General features: G+C 37.1%; 1 protein-coding gene across 1 annotated transcript; it reads right to left on the reverse strand.

The window, feature by feature from the left end:
- Nucleotides 1-376: 376 nt before the first annotated feature.
- LOC137490847 (uncharacterized) lies at nucleotides 377-21761 on the reverse strand. Its single transcript, XM_087249436.2, has 3 exons — nucleotides 21732-21761; nucleotides 21202-21349; nucleotides 377-5919 (listed from the first exon to the last, which is right to left on the reverse strand). The coding sequence occupies exons 2-3, from the start codon at nucleotides 21335-21337 to the stop codon at nucleotides 5186-5188; spliced, it is 870 nt and encodes a 289-aa protein (XP_087105562.2). The 5' UTR covers nucleotides 21338-21349; nucleotides 21732-21761; the 3' UTR covers nucleotides 377-5185.
- Between the last annotated feature and the right edge of the window lie 1581 nt (nucleotides 21762-23342).

Raw genomic sequence — 23342 nt, forward strand, 5'->3', positions numbered from 1 at the left:
CCTCCTCCTAAGAACACAATATAGACTATTCAGACTAATTCAGACTTGTGTGAGACTTGTGAGAGACTTGTGAAAGAACTTGCAGACTGTGGACCTCTAGTAGGCTCTTGCAGACACGGACATCTTAAAGACGCTGTATGACTGCAGATTAACCAACACGTCTCAATAAAGGAATTCTGCTTGTTCCGAGTCTCCTGGACTGGGTTCTCTCTTCTCTTTTCATTCATTTATTTTTTTTTACAACAATGCGAGCCTGTTTTCATCTGCATTGAACCCTGACGGTAGGCCTATATCATGCAAAGTTATTTGTTGATAGTGATGTTGAGACATTGATGGCTGTGGTGAGATCAACAAGTAAACATTCATAAGGTAAGTAGTGTAAGGACATATATTTTTATATTAAATTGCAGATTTAAAATACATACAGTATACAACAAGGGTTAATAATTTTACATGTTGTAAACCTTTTATTCATTAAACACCCCATATAAAACCCAAGCACTGAATAAGAGTACTAATGTACTTACGCAGGTGCATGTACATTTGCAGGTTGCATTAGGTTGTCACCACCATTGCATAATTCTTCATATGTTTACAATACATGAAGAAAAGTACATCTAAACGTAATATACTTACGCGGTTCTTTGCACGTTGAATCTTATTGTTACTCCCTTATTACGCAAACATTACGGTTTGTTCCTTTGCAAATTAAAGAAAAGTACATCGTTATTTCACTGTACTTACGCGGTACTTTCCATGTTGAATATCTGGTTGTTACCCCCTTTTTACCCAAACGTTTTAGTTTGTTCCCTTATACCTACATAAACGTTATTTATACATACACTATACATACAGAAAAGTACACCATTATTTCACTGTACATACGCTTTAATTTTTGTGTTGAATATCTGGTTGTTACCCCTTATTATGCAAGCATTACAGTTTGTTTCCTTAAACCTACACATACGTTTATTAAACTTACTCTACACGTACAGAAAAGTACACTGTTATTTCACTGTACTTAAAAGGTACTTTGCGGGTTGTAAAAGATAGCGTTACCAAATTTTTCATTTCACAAATTGTAAGTCCTCAGCAGATCTAACAGCAGCTCTCCTTCCTCCACATTCCAGACAGCGTCCTTGTAACATCACTGTTGTTCAAAGTTTTCAGCAACATTTATGGCCTTGTAATACTTCAAATCCATTGTAATTCTGGACCTAACGAATGCTTTAAAATAAAAAAATCTCTAAATCTCTTGACCATGTAAATCAGGGATGTCAAATGTACGGGATCAGGCTTTAAATAACAGGTTTAATTCGGCCCGCGAGATGATTCTGTAAAGTTTAAAAACGAGCTGCAATTTTTCAATAAATGAAGCTGCTGTTCCAATTGTGTCCACTGGATGGCCAACTACAAATGGTTAATTTCATCTGATAAAGCAGGGATTCTCAACCGGTGCGCCGTGGCCCACTAGTCTTTACTGTACCTGTCAGCGATCTCCCAATAATATCCAGCTGCAAACTCAACCGCCATCAGATCGACGCGTTTCAACAGATTTAGGGTGTTTACTATATTTTACATTTGTCTGTATATTTTAGAGTAGATGTATTTTATAGTAGAGATTTAAAAGTCAGTTTAGCTTAAAGCAGAAGCTTTGCAGTCTCCCTGTTGACCTGTGGTTCTCTTTATATATGTATATATATATTAGTGCTGTCAAAATTAATGCATTAACGTATGCGATTAATTTGAAATAACTAACGCGTTAAAAAAAATTTAAGCAATTAACACAGTTGCCGTTTTTTTGTTTTCCTGTTGTGGGCAGGGGCAGACTGGGTCGTACTTTTTGGGCCGGGCTGATCATCTTCTTATGATCTGATCGGCCTATAAAACACTGTCATGTTTTTCTCCCTAAGTGATCCTGTGAGCTGTCACACTCCGAAAGTAAGATATTTCTTTTCCTGACAGAGCGGCCATGTGACATAATCTGCAGCCCATTGGTTCTTTTCATTATTGACATTGGGCTGACACAATCACAAACTTCCATGTTGGGCTTTATAACGTAGGTGTGTATTTGTCAAAATAGTTGAGAGTCATGCCTGTTTCTTACGTGCGGTTCAGCGGGAGAGCAGGCACTTGCCTTTCGCGTCTGCAGCGTGCAGCGGAGCACAGATGAATTTATACCTGTCCAATCTATCTAGTTACCCATCTGTCCATATAAATATACTTTTTTTTTTTACTTTTAATCTGCACCACGGCCCGCGGCAACTTCCTCCTATGTTGTTTCCTTAACCTGCAAGTCTTTATTTGAAAAATTATAAAGAATGTCTACTTCTCAAGCTCTATGAGGGGTGTCATTTACGTATTTTAAGATGCACTTCGGTCAGAAGACAATCGCATGAGATATCATGACATTGTATTTTCGATCATCAGCATGATGTAGGCTTATAGTGACAATAATATTTATACAATATGGTTGTAATTATATTTATACATGACCAAACTAGTGTGCAACTTAAGCAACATTTAGTTTTATAGTTCGGGCTTAAACAAATATTTGTTGTCATTTTTCAATTGTTTCAATTATTTTTCATTTGTTTGACAATGTAAAATCTTTTAGCTATGTTTGATGTTTCATTGTTGAGTTAAACATTTTTTAGGGTCTCTGACACATTACTTTTATTATTTATCTTTATTTTATTAATCAACATTACCTGTGTGCATCAGCAGGCAGTTTTTATGTTCATTATTTATTGGGCTCCCTCAAAACACACAGGCACCCACATTTCCAGTGTAGATTTAAATTCTATTATAATAAAAAAATTTAAGTTTTTAATTTGTCAACTCTCGTTATTTCCTATATAGGGCTTTTGTGCTTTTATAGAATGGGAGTTGGTAAACATATTCAAGAGCGTGCACAGATATTGTGGGTATGTTGTTTACATGAAGAAATCTGTGTTACAGGTTAAACAAAAATTCTAATAATGAATTATATTTTGAATTTAAATAGTATTTGTCTTGCATTTTCATTAATTTTACATTCGAATAGCCAAAATTACAAGTTTCAGTTTTAAAGCCTTCTCAGAGAGAAAGACCCTCTGCCCTGCCTTACCACACTGAGGTGATCTCACATGGAAATGTAACTATTTCACATTTCGTCAGTTTTGGGGCTAATTCGTACAAGTTCAGTGGTATGAAAATGTAACATATATAAAAAGAGACATGGCACCCACACCCCTTAACCCAGCTATCATTAATGGAAAAGCAAATCGTACTAAATTGTAGGAATGATATTGTATGAATCCATATGAGTAAGCAACTAAATCAAAAAGTTACAAATTTCTGTGAGATTGTGTTGTCCTCACGCTCCAGCTTTATGTTTTATGTTGATCATATTAAAACAAAGAAAAAAATCTGACGTTATTGTTTTTAAGTGATATATACCATGTTTTTACTGGTCTGGCCCACTTAGCAATAGATTTTCCTCCATGTTTCCCCTAAGCTAAAAATAGTTTGACACCCCTGCTGTAGACACTGATCAGATCTGTACAGTTTCTCTCCAGTGTGAATTCTCTTTTGTGTTTTCAGATGTGTTCACTGATTAAACCTCTTGTCACAGCAGGGCCGGAGTGGGATTCCTTTTTAGCTCTGGAGTTTCAAGCCTTAGTCCGGCCCACCTCAGTCGACGACTGATTATATTAAAAAAACGTCATTTCCAATTCAGTTTAAAATGACACTAACACGACTTTTTCAAGGACACAGCTGCTTTAGAACTTCAAATGTTTTTCATAAATCCGAGAACATTAATTCTTTATAAATATCCAGTCCTTTGTAACGGTCGTCACACACACACACACACACACACACAAATGTACCCCTACAAAAGTAACCCAAACAGTATTCTATGTCTTAACACTGAAAAAAAACATATTATATACAAGTGAGGTTCAAACTCGGGTTGGCTGCTTCAAAGCGTAACTTGCTGACCACTAGACCACGATGGCGCTGTTAAGCTTTGTAACGTTATCTGCTGCTATTGATGTCTACTCTTTTTTTTTTCACCCTACTCTTTTTCCTCCCCTTTCAAGTTATGTCAGATTTATTAATGTAGTGAATCATCTGATTTTCATTGAGCAGCTGTAATATTCATTCATATTAATTAATATTCACTAAGGTGCCGCTGTTTGTGGTGGAATGGGGTGCAGCCCGCAGGTTAATGATCATCATTAACCTGCGGGCTGCATTTTGCTCACGGGGCTGCGAGAAAATAAATAAAAAGAGCGGAGCTGCGGCAAAATAATGATTAAAAAGAGTGAGGTTAAATTAATTTAAAATTTTAAAAGTGCAACTGCTGAGAGTGCAAGCAGCTAGGGACATCGGCCCTAGCGGCCAAAAAACGGACCGGCCCACCGGGAATTGTCCCGGTTCTCCCGATTAGCCAATCTGGGCCTGTGTCACAGTGTGAACACTAGTACAATCTCTCCAGGGTGAATCGTATGGTGCAGTTTCACTTTTGGCGCTGTAATAAAAGTCTTCTCACACTCAAGCACATATACTCTTTCACACCAGGGTGGGTCTTCATGTGTTCATTAAGGTTTACTGAACGGTTGAAACTCTTCCCACACTGAGTCCATGTGAATGGTTTCTCTCCAGTGTAGGTTTTCATGCATTTATTAAGGTCTGAGGAGTTGCTGAAACTCATCCCACACTGAAGCTGCGGTCACACTAGAGTTTAAGCATGCAAAGTTCTGTTGTACGGCGCTGCAAAAAGGGGCGGGATTAAACAATTTTACTTATTTTTTCATAATTTTTTTTAGGGGTTTTCACCCCTATTGGGATAGAACAGTAGAGATTTTTACAGACAGGAAATGTGTGGAGCAGAGATAGGGGAAGGATCCGCAAAGGACCTCGAGCCAGGAATCGAACTCGGGTCGCCGTGAGCACCTTGGTGCTATGTGTCGATGCACTAACCACTAGGCTATTGGCGACAACCATAATTTACATTTCTGTCCAGACAGGTCATGTTTTGATCTTCAATTGGTCTCACACAGTCAATTGATGTGATTTCGCAGGTCAGAGTTTATGAAGTGAACTGCAAAACTTGACGCAAGAACTTGTGTTTCAAGTTTGATGTATTCGTGTGCGTATGAATGGAAGTCTGAGGAGAAAAGTCCAGTGTGACCGCAGCTTAAGTACAAGTGAATGGTTTCTCTCCAATGTGGACCCTCATGTGTTGATTAAGGTTTGATGAGCAGATAAAACTCTTCCCACACTGAGTGCATGTGAATGGTTTCTCTCCAGTGTGGCTCCTCATGTGAAGATTAAGATGTGGTGATTGGTTGAAACCCTTTCCACACTGAGTGCATATGAACGGTTTCTCTCCAGTGTGGATCCTCATGTGTTGATTAAGGTTTGATGAGCTGTTAAAACTTTTCCCACATTGAGTGCATGTGAATGGTTTCTCTCCAGTGTGGCTCCTCATGTGTAGATTAAGGGCTGATGATTGGTTGAAACTCTTCCCACACTGAAAGCATATGAATGGTTTCTCTCCAGTGTGGATCCTCATGTGATTATTAAAGTTTGATGATTTGTTGAAACTCTTCCCACACTGAGTGCATGTGAATGGTTTCTCTCCAGTGTGAATCATCATGTGAAATTTAAGATTCCCTTTTCTTCCAAAACTCTTCCCACACTGAGTGCATGTGAATGGTTTCTCTCCAGTGTGGATCATCATGTGAAACTTAAGATTGACTTTTCTTCCAAAACTCTTTCCACACTGAGTGCAGGTGAAACGATTTCTGTCTCTCCTTTTCCAAATACCACCAGTCTGTAACTTTTTTTCCTTTTCCTTTTTTTGAGTTTTTTCCTCAATTTTGACATGATGTTCCTCCTCTTTACTCCCTATATTCTCTTCAATTATGTCTGAAAAAAAAAATAAATTCATTAAGTCTTAAAAACTCATCAAAAGCAGAAAAGTGAAGACACTGGAAACATTGGCTACACACACTAATTTTGATGCACATTAAATGTAAAATAAATCAAATAATTTTTTGTTCGGTCCATTAACGTGAGCACATTTAAGCAGATTCAAGTCATTTCATCTTTATTTATCTAGTGCTTTTACAATGTAAATTGTGTCAAAGCAGCTTAACATGAAAGTTATAATAAATTCAAACTATCTGTCCAGTTGTCAGTTTTTACATAATTGATCATAAAAGTCATTTTAGTCATATTGATAAGACAGAGATTTGAAAGCTGTAAATGGCTATTTTTATTTGTATATATTCATAATTACAACAAAATGTTTTTCTAAAATTTGTAAAGCAGACAGGGAATACTTGTTCATTCTGTGCCTGACTGGTAAACGCATCAGAAAAAAAAAAGTTCTGGGGTAACAGCTGAACAGACACCTGAATATTTACCTCTCAGACGTGACATACCTGTGCATTGTAAGACTTAAGATTTCACAAACATTTTGATGTCTTTGACAATTCAAACATGAGCTGAAAACACAGAGACAATCGGCTTCACAGCAGGTGGGAATGCGGGAAAACCAGCTCCCCTCCTTTCCTTTATTTACATTTGAAACATCTCCCCTTGGTCACTCAGCCCCTTTTCACTCTACTCACACAAAATGATCATTTCAAAATATGAATGTTCTATATCAACCCACGTGACTTTATCATGTTTGATATAATTTTGAATGTCTCAGTGCGACTGGTACAATGGTCTCATTCCCTCAGAAATAGACAATCAAAACAATAAATATATAACTTTAGATATCTTTTGAACCACTGTGAAGGGTGTGTCTTTCCTATATTCAACACACTCCTTTCCTCGAGGAGATTCTTAGTGGTCTTAGTAGATTTTAATGGTCAATTTTGTGACTGTATCCGATTTTTTTGATGACCTGCTTACATCATCTTTTAAAAGTGACTCGTATCCGATCATCTGCATTTACACAGCACACGGCAAAGGCGCAATGACTAAGAGAGAGAAAAAAAAAAAGAGCGGACGCTGACTTACAGCTGATAATGAAAGCGTGCTCTTTTCTCTATTCCTGTATGAAATCTGTATGAAATCTGTTCTTTTTACAAACTGTTTTGCTATAGTTTAGGACAGAAAGGTTCTCATCTTATTTTGACCTTTAAGCTTTTTTAAACCCTTAGGCATCTTAATGTAATGTCCATGGTGTGATTTATGCATGTGATGTATGCACTAGTTTTATATAAGTTTATATTGGTTACGTGGCAAACATTGCGCTCTTTCGCTCTCGTTAACATGCTTAAATACCTGTGCTATATGACAATGTAAAAGCTGTTTAAGTTCTCGTGTATGAGATTTAAGGTTTGGGACTTTGGGTTTGCTGAAGTCTGTTCTGAAAAGAAAGTGTCAGACTAAACATCATGGTTTTTAATGATGCGCAATTCTTATTGACAGGTGAAAATCTGATCTACCTGCTTACACTGCAGACACGAGAACACAGAACCGATTCATATCGGATAAATTTTCACATATGAACAAGGCCTGAATCTGATTTAAGTAAATCAGAATCCACATGATTTGTTCCGGCTTACACATACATGGGCCATATCCGATCTGTGCCACATGGGCGAAAAAAACAAAAACAAAAAAAAAAACGAAATTTCACTTGAACAGTGTTTTGTTTGATTTAATAGATAGCAGATCTATGGGGACAGCACAAAAAGAATCCTAATCTGAGAAAGTAAAATAAATCATTGGGGATATGGTGTTTTTTTTATTTATTTTTTTGCTGTCTGCCAACAAACACTCATTTGAGGGATGAAATCCATTTGGGGGGATGGTGGGTCTTTCTAGAGAGCATCTGGAATGAGCAAGGTCCAGTGGAAGATGGGTGGTCTCTGGAACGGCTGGTGGTGACGGCTTGACGGTGCTCACCGATAGAGTTGTTTAGACCTAAGCCCAAGCCTGCCAGGTCAAGCTCGATGGGAGACCACCTTTCCGGGACGTCCGGTGCCTAGAGGTACGTACCCAACAACAGTAGTCTCTGACCTGCCATCAGGATTTGGGGGAAGGAGTGAAATCATGAACTTTTTGTTTTGGGCGGATGTGCAGTTAAAAGATCCAAGCAGTTCTCTGGCCAGGCTGTATACCTGAGCAAGTGCGTCCGTTTTCCGCAGGCCCTTGGCCGCACGTCATGGCATGGTTAAAAAGGAACCGGGGTCTTGGGCCAGGCTTTATACCCGAGCAACTGCATCCATTTCCCGGGGGCCCTTAACCGCGCTTCCTGGCATGGTTGAAAATGAATCAAGGGGTCTTTGGCCAGGCTGTATACCCAAGCATGTGCAACTGTTTCCCGCAGATCCTTAGCCGCACGTCCTGGCATGGTTAAAAAAGAACCAAAGAGGCTATGGCCAGGCTTAATACCAGAGCATGTGCGTCAGTTTCTTGCAAGCCCTTGGTTGCACGTCCTGTCATGGTTGAAAAAGAACCAGGGGGTCTTTGGCCAGACTGTATAGCCAAGCAAGCGCGTCCGTTTTTTGCGGGCCTTTAAGCCTAGTTCACACTACATGACCTGACTTTGTGTCTTTTAATCTCTGTGGTGTTCACACTACGCAACACTCTGTGAATGATCCACAAGAGGATGGTCACACACTACATGATCTGACAACAACTCATTCCCCATCAGTTCATTCAAGCTACCAAACCACAGCCAATGAAATTTTGAGGGAGGAGTTGTCAGAAAAAGCTGAACACTATTGGCTGCTTGTGTGCTGATTACATCACTGACAGCGTTTCAAGCTTTGGAGAAAGCATTTAAAAACATCGTCAAATCAGCTGATTTATCAGCGGATTAATCACTCATCTGCAGGTTCCAGTGGATAGATAAACTGAGAGTTTTTAATTTTTGTAATTTTATAACTCTTTGAAATAAAACTAACATATTTATAACACCCTGCCGTTTTCTAACTATCAGTGTATTTCTTTCTAACATTGTTTTTTTTTTTTTTTATTACAAAACAGTAAAGAACTGTGACTTTAAATATGTGTGCATTTTCTTGCCTAGCAACTTCCTGCTAACATAAACAAAACTTTCTGATCGCAAAAACATCAATTTACTTTAGATATCTTTCAAAACAGCATGTTATGTGCTGTGAAATAGCTCCTGTTTGAAAGTGAAAATGAAAGCCAAGACCTTTAAGTGTTTTAGTATCTTAACTACATATTTATAGGCTGTATTACAAAAAAAGATTATATTTTTAGGGTAATGGTGTCATTAAATATGATGCCAGACATTCAAAGCTTAATTTTAATATCTCAAAAATAGCTTTGAATGTAAATATGTTGTGACAATAAGGCGTTTTATATGAGAACCGTCAGAATGAGCAGTATGGTAATTCTAATAGTTACAGAACTCTAGTTCCACTGTTAATATATCCTCCTCTCATGTCTGTGCTAACACAGAATGAAGCCAGTGCACCGATAACCCATTCTGACCAATCACAGATGTTTCTGCTGAGCTCCTGAACACACAGGCACGCGGCTCATGCTGATATGCTCTCTCATTGGCTGCAGCTCGTCACTACATCTGACCACACGTGGGGTTGAGTCGGCCGACTGCTCTGGAATATTTAGCATGCTGAATGTTGGATTTCCGTCTGCGAGGTGTCGGCGACGCGTCAGCGAGCCTCGTTGATGCGTTGCTCAGTAGTTCACACATTAAGAGCGGCGAGCGCCGACCCGCAGATTTCTTCCCGATCACAGCCCGATCTGTCGGCAAGCTCGTTAACTTCCAAATCGGGCTCAAATCAGGCTTAAAATCCTTTAGTGTGAACTAGGCATTAGCTGCGTGTCCTGGCATGGTTGAAAAAGAACCAGCGAGGCTTTGGCCACTTTACCAGTTAGAATGTGCAGGGGCTGAATCACCCAGTGAAATGAAACAAGGGTTTTGCACATCTCAACAAGTTAAAATCTGATATTGTATATTTACAGGAGACACCTGTTGAAAAAAAAGACTATTCTAAACTTAATAGAGGAGGTTATACACAAATATATCATTCTAACTTTAATAGCAAAAGTAGGGGCGTTGCTGCACTCATACATAAGATTGTACAGTTTGTTTTAAAGTCAAATCTGTTGGATCAAAAATGGCAGATACATAATAATCCAAGGTTACCTTTTTAACATGTCTGTGGTCCTGGCCAATGAGTATGCTCCTAATTGGAACAATGTACCATTTTTCAGTGATTTATTTTTAATTTTGCCTAGTCTCAACACACACAATTTAATTTGAGGAGGTGATTTAAATTGTGTTTTGCACCCAATTTTGAACTGCTCTAGCTCTTCGAGTAATACATTAAGTCAGCCAGCACAATGTATCAACTCCTTCCTTCAGACATATGCTGTAAGTGAACCCTGGAGATTTAAATATCCATTTCAAGCTATTTTCCTTCTATTCACCTGTGCATCAAACCTATTCCAGGATTGACCATTTTCTCCTGGACAAGCAGTTACTTCCCTTAATGTCTGAAGTAGAGTATGGTAGTATTGTTATTTGGGACCATTGTCCAGTCTCACTAAAGCTATGTTTTCCAGGCAATGTAATCCCCCAACTTACATGGCGGTTTAACTTAAGACTCTTGGCTCTTTTCAGACTCTTGAAAAATGTATTGATGCTCAAATTGATTTCTTCCTTGAGAAAAACAAATCCCTAGAGATAGGTTATAGTATCCTATGGGATACTCTGAAAGCTTATGTAAGAGGACAGATTATTTTATATCAAGCTAGTGAAAATAAAAGAAAGTCAAAACGGCTTACAGAGATTATGAATAAAATTAATAAAATTGATCAGATATACTCAACATCACCTTTCGAAGAGCTCCTTAAGAAAAAGACTACTTCTAGAAATGGAATTTGACTCCTTGACAAGTGAAACTGCAGAGGATCTTTACATATGGTCATGCCAGATTCATTATGAACATGGTGAACGAGCTGGCAGGTTATTGTGTTACCAAGTGAAACAATCCTCAGCAGCTGGTTTTATAGCAGCAGTTAGTAAGGATGGTGACCGTATTATTACTGATCAACAGAGAATAATCAATTAAAAAAACTCAGCTCATTACAGCTCTGAGATAAACGAAATTGAACATATTGAGAGCTTTTTTAACTATTTAGAATTTTCATCCCTCTGTAATTCAGATCAGTAGGCATAAGAAGGAAATATAACACCTTCTGAAATGCAATAAAAAAAATTGCAAACCGGAAAAGCACCAGGCCCTGATGGCTTCCCGGTCGAGTTTTATAGCACCACTGACTTGTGGTGCCGGTGTAAGTACCCTGATAGAAACCTATGTTTTTGTTTTTTTTTCCAAAATATATTTATTTGCATTTGTTTTAAACACATAATACATTAAATAAAAGTGAAAAAAACACACATAAGTAAGAGAACTTTGCAGAACTTTAAAATTCCCCTCCCAAAAAAAAAAAAAAATAATAATAATTTATATAAAAAATAATAAAAAATAAAAATAAAAAAAACATCTCTCACTAGTTTCCGTACACCAGCATCCACAGCCATCCAATTTACAGTTTAACCTTTTACCTTTACTGAGTATTCGGTAATTTTTAGGAGATCACATTATGTAATGGAGATACCCAATACAAATGAATGTTGAGTATTAGTCGTCCATCCCTGTCAAGTCCTCTTGGTTACAATAGCATAAAAATGGAGTCCAAATATTGTAAAAGTCTTTAAGTTTCCCTTTAACTGCAGAAGTCAGTTTTTCCATGGCGAGGTTGTTAGTCATTTCTTTAATCCAGAGTATAGAGGAAGGACCTTGTATCTCCTTCCATTTTAAAGCAATAGCCCGTTTGGCCTGAAGCAAACTAAAATCAATTAGTTTGCGTTTACTGGCGCTCACCACAAAATTTACTGGATATATATGAAATAGACAGAGTTTGGGATCGCAAGGTACATTTTCTTCAGTCAGTTTACCAATCATAACCAGAATACTCTTCCAAAATGTTTGAATCTCAGTACACTCCCACATACAATGATAAAGGGTTCCAATATCTTGTTTACATTTTAAACAGATGTCAGGAATATTTGGGTTGAACTTATGTAATTTAACCGGGGTAATGTATGTCCGCATGAGCCATTTATATTGCAGCAATTTGCATCTAGTATTTACACTATATGTTTGCGCAAACAAACAAGAATCCAATGCCTTTATCCCTTAAATGTTTCACAGTATGTTCTTCTATAGTTGACAAAGAGGGCTCTACATAAGTTTTAATTTCAGAGTGTATAAAACTTCTTATCTGTAGATATTTGAAGAAGTGCTTCTGAGGAATATCATATTCTTATATCAATTGTTGGAATGACATCATTGTACCATCCTTATATAAATCTTTTACTTGTTTTGCACCCTTATACATCCAATTTTTAAATCCCCCATCATTTCTCCCAGGCACAAACATTGTATTACCCCAAATTGGCGACAGACTTGAGAGTTTAATTGTTTCACCTAAAAAGTCATGAGCTTCATACCATACACAAATTGAGTTTCTAAGGAAAGTATTATTTGTGTATATTTTAGTACTTTAACTGGGGAAGAATAAAGATACATCTGTAATGGAGTTGTTATTTAATTTTTTTCTATATCTATCCATGCTGGAGGGTCTGTTTCTATGAAGTAATACATAGCAGAACATAATTAAGCTGCCCAATAATAGAGTTTTATATTAGGTAGTTTAAGCCCTCCCCGCTCATACGGTAAATAAAGTAGGGACAGACGTAACCGAGGACGCTTGTTGTTCCATATAAACCTTGTGAACATTTACTTGAGTGTTACAAAGAATGTAGCTGGAAGTGGAAGAGGAATTGACTGAAAGAGATACAAGAATTTAGGTAGAATTGACATCTTTATAATATTTATACGTCCAATCATTGAGATTGGCATTGCATTCCATCTCTCGAGCGAGTCCATGACTTTTTTTAACAATGGGTCATAATTAATTGAAATAATCTCTTTTATATTTGTGACTATCTTAATTCCTAAATACGTAAGCTCTTCTTGTGAACTGAAAAATTGCCTATTGTTTGTATAGTTTCTCCTTTCATCCTTGTTTAGTAATAGCAAGGCACTTTTATTATTGTTAACTTTATAACCAGAAACCTATGTTTAGAATTCTAAAATGCAAATCACTGCGTGGCGCAACACTATGCGTCGTCGAGCAGCGCTTCTGGTTTGCGACCTGCTTATGTTTGTAGCTATGTACCATGTTAATTTGTTGTTTAATATGCGTGTTAAGGAAAAATTAAAGACTTTTAAAAAAATCAATTAAAATATTTGAAAATAAGAATGTAAGCAGTACTAAAAAATAGTTTTTAGAACAACTAATGATCCCGTTAGTTACAGTACATGTCCCTGTCGAAGGTCTGTGAATTTAAGCCAATTATTCATTAAAAAATGACAGGCCATTCTTGTACGTGACTTTGTTCTTTGTGTGACTGAAATGTAGGCAATAGCTGTGTTTCCATCCAAAAATGTTATTTAAATTTATGTGCAAAAATGGAATGTCACATAAAATTACACATGACAGCCTGTTGCGATTGGTCGACACTGACTGCCTTCAGCGCGAGCCAATGTGAAATGCCCAGCAGCTAATCAACAATATAAAATTAGTCACAGTGCAAACACGCTTCATAGTGTAAGGCGTGGATTTTGACTGCTAGCGGGTGAATGTAAATACAGACGATGGATTTGAATATACAGACTAACTATTTTATTAAGCAAAAACTCCAAAAATTGGCGAAGAGATTTCCTAGCTTGTCACACTCTGCTCTTCACACACACACACACACACACACACACACCCACAAACTACCCTCCTCGGACGACACACACACACACACACATTACCCTCGGAGGAGGACACCGCACACACATACACACATTACCCTCCTCCACGGAGGTCCGTAAACAAAGCGGTACACGTCGCGTTTTTAACGTGGCTTTGCACGCGATATGAGAATATAGCGAGTTAACCTGATAACCTTGAGTCTTTGGTGCTAGCATGCGGCTAACTCATCTGTTTTTCCTCATCCTGGTTTTTATTAAAGAATTGGACAAGGCCTACAGTGGTCGCTTGGATTTTAACATGTTTACTTATTCTGGAACGGATCTTTACCAACTTTAACACACTATGCTTCCTGCGGAGGACTTGGTACAAGTGATTCGCTCTCTAAAGCTACTACGGCGCCCCGCGTACACTCATAGGGGTTCTCACTGGAGTTTTCTGGCTCACCAGGCTGGGTCTATCAACACGGTCTGGTCTCGGAGGCGAGTGGTTCGTCCTCACTCTTCAGCATGGGTTTGTTTGACGAATCTTGCACCCGTCCAGAAGGCTTCATCATCCAGTGGAGGTCAGCTAAACAGTGTCAGGTGTACTTAAGTACAATTTTTGGGAAAATGTACTTCTACTACAATACATTACTAATAGATTTTTTATATATTAACTTATTTTAAACTTTGGATTAGTATTTAAAGGGCCATGAAACCCCCTCGTTTCAGCAGGGTGTTTTCACACCTCTACTTTGGAAAAAGTCAGAAAAGTGGGCATGTCCAGCTCTGTTTAGGGGGGAGTGTCGGAGGAAATAAAGTGGGATGGTGTGGGAGTGTCTATTTGGGCACGCGCGAGTTTCAGTCAAAATACACACACACGAGAAAGTGACGGTGTTTAACCTACATGGACATCTGTAGTTGAATTATTTGCCAGATTATTAAATGTTGGACTTTAACTGCAGTTTGGCTCTTTCATTCATGGAATTCATTCATGCCCCTCGCGACAAACGCAATATTTGATTCGAGGATCTGCTCTAAGCGTGTATTTTTCATGCAATGTTTGATACCGCACGGCGAATGAGAGAAAAAAAAACTCTGCATTTCCCAGAAACTTAGATGCACACGGCAGGTAGTGTCAGAAAGCCGCGTGTGTTATTCCGGTCACAAAATGCGGTGCTATGTTTGCACTCAGTGCAATAGTTAACTTAATTCGATACGAACAAACTGAATAAACAAAGAGCACTGGTCGCTCACTTACCAAATCTGTAGAGACAGGACAATCACCAGCAACAAGAGCCGCGTCTTTATGAAGAGGAGACTAACGTTACAAGTGAATCCGGATTTCAGCGTTTGCAGATGAGAACAGCTCTCAGCTAAACAATGTTCCTCCTTAGACACGTAAGTTATTGTTGTCGAGCGTCGCGTACACTGTTAATCCACACGTGATCCAGCTGAGCTCTCACAGAGAGAAAATGAAAACGAAACTTAATGGCAGCAAACTATAAAAGCAACACTTCACGCTTGTTTTGCCAACACAACGTGGCGTCTCTGTGGCGTAAACACGGTGACACTAATGAATATTAATGAAGTTGCACAATAGAGCGTGCTGATTGGTTTGAACCAAGCCTTACTCATGCATTAATGCAACACACTGTAAGACATAATAAGACTCACTCTGGCACAGACGCCCAGTCTGCACGCTGAAACACACGCTATTATGTCATGACCGTGACGCAGCTTCAAAAATTAGTTTCAAACAGGAAGTACGAATTTGCTTGAAATAAAGCAAAAACAACCAATTTACCCAAAAGGGAATACTACTCGCATATCATTGGTAGTCAAAATTCCAACTCTAGAACAGTCACTAAGCTGGTTGGACCTCCTAAGAATTACACCCCTACAACTGCTGAGTACTGTGAGGATTTTTTAACATTTTTTTACAACTAAGATTGACAATATTTTCTCTTCCATTGCTGGTGATCCTGATTCCACATATGTTGAGCCTTCACCCTCTGTTCTTCCTGCTTCCGGCTTCTCGACTTTTAACATTGCTGATTATGATTTTATTGCGAAAACTGTTATGTCACTGAACTCTTCATTTTATGTTCTTGATCCTTTCCCAACACTATTGTGAATGCTTCACTTAGCACTGGTTTTATTGAAACTGCACTGAAAACTGCTGCTGTTACACCGATTAAAAAAAAAGCCTGGCAGTGACTCCTCTGATCTGACTAATTATCGGCCGATTTCTAATTAACCTTTTCTGGCGAAGGTTCTTGAGCAGGTGGTCGTGGGGCAACTGCAAGAACACCTGCAAGCAAACGCTTTGTTTGATGCATTTCAGTCTGGTTTTAGATCAGGACATCGCACAGAAACTGCTTTGGTTAGGGTTAAATATGACCTTCTCCTGATTGCCGATTCGGGGGCTTGTGGTATTTTAGTGCTTTTAGACTTAACCGCAGCTTTTGATACAATTTCTCATAGCATACTGTTGGACAGACTGTTCCTTTATGTCATGGTGTCCCCCAAGGGTCAGTACTTGGTCCACTTCTCTTTAGTATTTATATGCTGCCTCTTGGTCAATTCTTGCAGAAATTTGGTATTAGGTATCATTGTTATGCCGATGACACACAAATCTACATTAACACATCTCCCAATTCATCTGCATCAATGTCATCGCTTAACGCTTTCTTAACTGAAATTAAAGCTTGGATGCAACATAATTATCTTAAACTGAATAGTTCGAAAACAGATTTTATTGGTTGCCACTCTTTCTAACGTCAAGAGGTGTAGTGAATTTGAGTTAACAGTGATGGGTCTGTCTTATCACCATCTCTGCAGGTACGTAATCTTGGTGTTCTCCTTGACTCTCAGCTTAGTCTGAAGCCTCATTTTAAACATGCAACTAAAATGGCTTTTTATCATCTTCGTAATATAGCCCGCTTATGTCCTTTCCTCTCGAGGCCTAATGCTGAAAGACTCATCCATGCTTTTATCCAAATTTCCCGAGTTTGCATGCATAACTACTTGGTTTCGTTGTCACGTCACCGCGAAACACCTAATGACTCGTTATCAAGACGACTCGTTTAAAGCACTCTGAGTCGACTCTTTTATAGATGAATGAACGGTTTCAAACAATGTACACTTACAGATTTAAGCCTTAGCTAGGTATTTCACTTCACTTAGAGCTTTACACACTACATGGAAGGGCATTTAAAAAAAACGTAAATATGAGCTCTTTAAAAGGAAAAAAAAAAGAATTTTCTGCGGTAGAAGATGCTACATAAATCTTTTCTTTATTTAATGAATGGCGACACAATTAACACGTGGTGGCATATGAAGCCATGAGACACGGACAACAGACACTCTTGACAGGCTCCGGGCGCTCTGGATGTCAAAACAACATAATATACATACATCCGGCTGGACCTTTTGTGTACTTATAGCTCCATCTAGTGGCGTTGTATAGCCAATGCCAACCTATAGATACACAGCAATAACCCCACACTGGAGATCATTAATAATATAATAACTTTAATACAAAAACGGTAAAGGCGTGTTAGAATGATCAAAACAACATTTCAGATGTTTTACAGTGCGCTCAGTCTGCTTCACACGGATTTTCATCATCATATGATCTTGTATATCAAACCTTTTTTTAATGCACATACTTGAATTTGTTCAGTAAAAGTACTAGTGTAGTTTATGTACTGTAAGTTTATCTTTTTTTTATTGAATAAAAAGTTTATCCTGCTCAGATTTGCGCATGCTTTTATGCCTATGTTTCAAAAGTTATGTGCATCATGAAGTTTCCATCAACCAATTTTTAATTTTTTTCTATGCTCATAGCTATCCAAAATGCACATAAAAATAGGTGGCTGGACATAAAGCTGAGTGATAAATACCGCTTCATCTTTATAAAAAGGGAAGGACACCGACAGAAACTCGGAGTTTAGATAATAAAGCCTGCTACTGTTAGATTTACAGAGTAAGTTACCACGTAACTGACCCAGAGTTAAAGTTACCTCTCTTTCAGAAACAGACTTAACCTGCTTTCTCGACCTATTTTGAAACAGACAACCCAGAGTTTCTCTAATTTCAGGATTAGCATACTCTGAGTTTTCACTTAACCTTCTGTCTGAAACGGCCCCTGATCTCATATGCTATTGTTTTAGAACTTCAGTTTCCTATTAGAGAAATGACCAGGAATAATAAACGGCTACTTAAAGTACTTGCTCCACAAAAATGTGTTTATGACTATACATACAAAGAAAAATAATAAAATGAGAAAATATGAGTTTGCAACATCAAGCAGCATTAAGCATGGGCTAGTATAAGATTCTGATGGTATGATAACCTTAAATAAAAATATCACGGTTTCACAGTACTGTGATTACTACTCTAAAATCTATTCTTTTTAAATGTCTAGGTAAAAAACAAACACTTTTTTCCCCATCGAACACAAAACATTTTCTTTTGAGAAACTTTTACAATATGTTTGAGCAGTAAACATGCTGAATAATTATAATGAATCATTGACTTCTGCTGTCTTCATTTGTTTCAGAAACATAGATTTCTTTAAGATTTAAAACGGCATCTTTGGATATCTTTTCTGCTTGAGATACAGTTGTACAAAAATGTAATATATATTTATATATTTGAATTTGAAGAAAATATTGGCAGTTTTAGACCTTGACTTTTTCAAACCGTGGTATACCTTGAAAAAGTTATCCCATGCCTAAGCAGCATAACACTGTTTTTAGGATCTAAAAATGTATTCTTTAAAAAAAGTCTCAGGCAACAAGATTTCAATGGCGGCGCCTGCTGGTACGTGAAGAATATGGTCAATACTGATGAACTTTACACTTAAATGTTTGCATATCATCAGCATGCTGTAATCCATAATCCACTTAATCAGCAAAAGTCATTTAGACTAGTTTGTTGGCCAGTTGTAGTTAGTGAAATGCTAAACTGTATTGTTCCACTATACTTTATTTTGTCTCATGTTGTCCCACAACATCAACATATAGTTTAGAATACTGTACAATGTTTTATAATAATTAATTATTTTAGTGTCCGTTTCATTCAGCATATTTATTATTGGGGCGTCCACATTTGACATACTGTAAACCAGGGTTTCTGCAAGTTAAATGTAAGACTTTTTAAGACCATTATAAATGAAATTTTAGACTCATAAGGCTAAGGAATTTTTCAAATGGCCCAGATGGAAAATATTTTTATTTGTCCTATCAAAAAATATTATAATTTAATACATGTAATAATAAATTGGTAAATGAATAATAATAAATTTAAATATTTTAGATATTTCCTAGCAAAAGATCTTAAATATTGTGTAAAAACAAGCAAGCTCTACTTGTATCCATACAATTTTTTTCAACAAAAATTTTCTTTCAAATAAAAAACATTTAAATGTTTTAAAAACTATAATAAACTAAATCTTTGCACAACAATCTCCATGTCGATGTCCTCAGCAGTAAATACATGGAGCACGTTTAAACAAATGTTATTGTGAGGAAAATTATTAATCCATTATGATAGAGTAAAAATTACCTTTTTGGATAAAAGCTTTAAAGTTTTATTGTGATGGCATGTTGGTGATTGTATGGGTTTAGGCCAGATTTGACAGCAAAACATGAAACAAAGGAAAATGAAGACTTGTTTAAAAAGATTTAAGACCTACAACAAAATATTTCAGTAAATTTAAGACTTTTTAAGGTCCCTAATTTAGATTTTGGAATATAAGACCCTGCAAAAACCCTGTTTAAACACAATAGCGGTGGTAATTAGTTATTTTAATAATGATGTAATTAGGCTGGCTTGTGTAGCAAGCCAGACTATTGTTATCCTATTTTTCTTCTGAGACTAAAAATTAAACTCTATCTCCTCCTAGAGCTTTCAAACTATGACCACCAAACTCACACCAGACCTCCAAACTGGTCTGACTCGGGTTGCTATATCTTTTCCGACTGATCCGACTTTTGGTTTTCCGAAAAACGTCCCGGGACCTTCTGAAAAATCCCATTGACTTAACCTTGGACCAAACTTTGTGACCTCATAACTCTGCATCAGACTGTCCTACAGGCTTCTAACTGAGCTCATTTAACTCAGACTACCTAACTGCCAATAACTGATGAGCTTTTTACTTTCTGGCCACACCCTAGCAACCACTTTTGGGACCCTAGAAACTGTCCCATAGACTTCCACTGCAAAAGACTCTTATTGACTTTACATGGGGTCAAACTTTGTGAGCTCATAACTCTACATCAGACTGTCACACAGACTTCTAACTGGGCTCATTTAACTCAGACTACCAAACTACCAATAACTGATGAGCTTTTAACTTTCTAGCCACACCCCTAACAACCAGATACGGCACCCTAGCAACGGTCCCATAGACTGCCATTATAGAGGTTTAGATTGATATTGTCATGCTGCAGTGTGATAGAGACATGGGTGTTGCTTTTAACTGTTCATACTGGCAAGAAGCTTTGATACATCATCAGTCTAAGCTGTCAATCCACTCCATAGCAACAAAACAGACTAACCTAGCAACGATATAACAGCAGCTATATCGTAGTATCAGAACATCGTAGAGAAGCGGGGGTTGACTTGTTTGACTTATGCTAGCACACCATTCATCCATCCCTCCATCATCTATCTGTCTATCTATCTATCTATCTATCTATCTATCTATCTATCTATCTATCTATCTATCTATCTATCTATCTATCTATCTTTTCATACTTTTTAAAACTGTTTAAACTAAATAAACTATTACCATCAGGCTTTCACAAGCCAGCCTCAAAGTTTGTTCTCAAACTTTAAGAATCTAGTTCTAACTCAGATACTATCTGTGAGAACTAGCAACAACTACTAGAAACAAGCTTAAACTCATAAAGAAGTTGATGAAAAAAGGGAATTGTGATCAACGTGACATATGCAAATAGAAAGTACGAAGCCAACACTATTACTGTAATAGCAGATATCTTCTATGAGAATACTGTAGATCAAATATCACAGCACAGTTAAACCTTTTTGATTTATTGTTTTTATATATTTTATATAGCGCCAGTGCTCAAGGATGAAACAGTTAAAAAAAAAAAAAAGAAAGGAAAAAAAAAACAGTACGAGAACAAGAAAATCAATAAACTTTCAATGGTTGAGAAAATGGGAGACTAATAATACATAAAATAATTACAAAAGACATGAGAACAAGTAACAAGAAAGAAACTAATTTTCGTCTTTCAATGAGTCCTTATGTGCATTCAGGAGAACTAGGCAGCACAATCAGGGCTGCAAGATGGATTTCATTTAATGTTCTTATTATTAAAAATATATTGGTATGAACACCAACCTGTTTGTTCCTGCAGATCTTCCTTTTTGACTGTGAATGTTTCTTCAATCTTCACATCTTCACTCTCCTCTTTAATAAACGCCATCTTTATAACAGTGTGGAGATCAGTCGCTTCAACAGGAGTTTTTCTCTGCATTTAGACACTATCCTGTTTAAAATAAATAAAACAATGAACAGAAACAAAATAGCTTCTCTTCAACAGGAAATCAGGTAAAAGAGTAAGTCCGAGCAAGAAACAATAGCCACAAATAACCTGATGAAAACTAGTACTCCATTTCTTATATAGTGATGTATACTTAGAATGGAATGACATTATGCTATTTAATAAAACCTTCATTAAAACACTTATTACACACATTTCTCCTGCTTTAATCAAACAAGCCCTCAAATAATGTGAGAGAAAAAGTACTACGTTGTATAAAGGGTTAAAATTAGAATTATTATCGTCAACAGCAGGTATACTAGCATTGGGTGAAAACCTGAAACTTTAATCAATCCGTTTAAATATATGTAAAAGCATTCAAACAAACCTTTCTCCAGTTGAATCACAGCGCAGGAGCGGCGCATCCTTATGACGTCACACGACACGCCAAAATAAAAGTCATTTTTGGTTAGCTTTTTATTGCCACTTACTGTTGCAGTCATGACTGATACATTTCTCCCTCGTTTTGCCACTTTCCCACATACAGAGACACACATATATTCAGTATTTGGAGTTGATCAAAACTTTTAATGTAAACATTTTAGGTCATTCTAATACTTTTTCATGATTACATAACAATTTTCACATGTCCGTGCTGACTGTCATTGTATTTGCACCTAAAATATCAAATAAATTACTTTCTTTCCTCCCAAAATTTTTATTGATTTGAGAGTTATGTGTTTCTATTTCCATAAGATTTTTTTTTTGATAAATGTTATATATATATTTGTAAATATTTCATGATTTGTATACGCTAGCACAAGTACATTAACAAACAGGTCAGCTTATTAAAATTAATAGTTATTATGATGAAATATAATCAAGCTATTAAATCTCATTAGCAGTTTCTCCACTGTATAACTTACACATTCTGATTAAAGAGCAACAAATGAATCTCTCACTTGTTTAGATTTTTTTTATTACATTAAATAACAGGTCTCACTTTAAAAATGCACACATCTAACATTATAATGAAAGCATTCGACTGCTTTCCTAAGCTTTTATGCTCATTTAAGACGAAATTAGTTGTGTTTAAAAAAAAAAATACACCAAAATCGATATGTTTATATGTTATTATTACGCCGTTGCCCCAAGTCTAGGGGAAAACAACAAGGGCATAGTAAACAAAGAAAACAAATGTGTTGGGGTGGTGGATTTCCCAAATAAAACAAAAACTTAATGCAAAAGATCCTTCGGTCGACAACCAAACTCAGACACTCAGTTGAGAGTATTTGAATAGATTATAGAAATAAATGTAGTAAATATAAATGAGCATCTCTTCTGGGTGATCACAGGCCAAAATAACAAACAAAAGAATCTATAAAGTAAAATGCACTAAATTACCTATTACTATTTAAAGAAAAATACAGGAAGCTTCCCTTTCTCCCTAAACATAAACATATTCAAAAATATTCAAATAAATAGGCAGGCCACCCCTACATGCTCAAACTCTCAAAATAGGGTAACGTATTAACAATGGTACAAAATTGTTGGTCATCGGCCGGAGGAGTAAGGGAAATCCAGGAGCTCCACTTCCAGCATTGAACGCAGCACATATAAAATCCCCTAACCCTGCCAGAAGCTCCTTTTTATACAGGCCTTCGAGACCATCAGATAATCAGCACACGGGATAATGCCGGTATGGGAGCCTATGGGATAACAAAAAACAACTACAAGAAGGCAGGACAAAGAAAAAGATATGCAATTCGCAATAATAAAAAAATTCAATACAAACTTCAGTTGTAAAAGCTATTAATATTATTATATGTATGGCTGTTTTAACACGCACCCAAAAGCCAGACTTTCACTTCGCTTCAAATCACGTGTACAGAAACCGTTTGGGAAACATCGTCTATTTATCAGTATGGAGCACGTCAGATGACAGTCATGCACCATTATATGACTATTTTGATGATTGTATAGGAGGGGCGGCACCTGT

Source organism: Danio rerio, chromosome 4 (assembly GCF_052040795.2).
Source record: "Danio rerio strain M-AB ecotype USA chromosome 4, GRCz13ab, whole genome shotgun sequence".
Taxonomy (NCBI): Eukaryota; Metazoa; Chordata; class Actinopteri; order Cypriniformes; family Danionidae; genus Danio; species Danio rerio.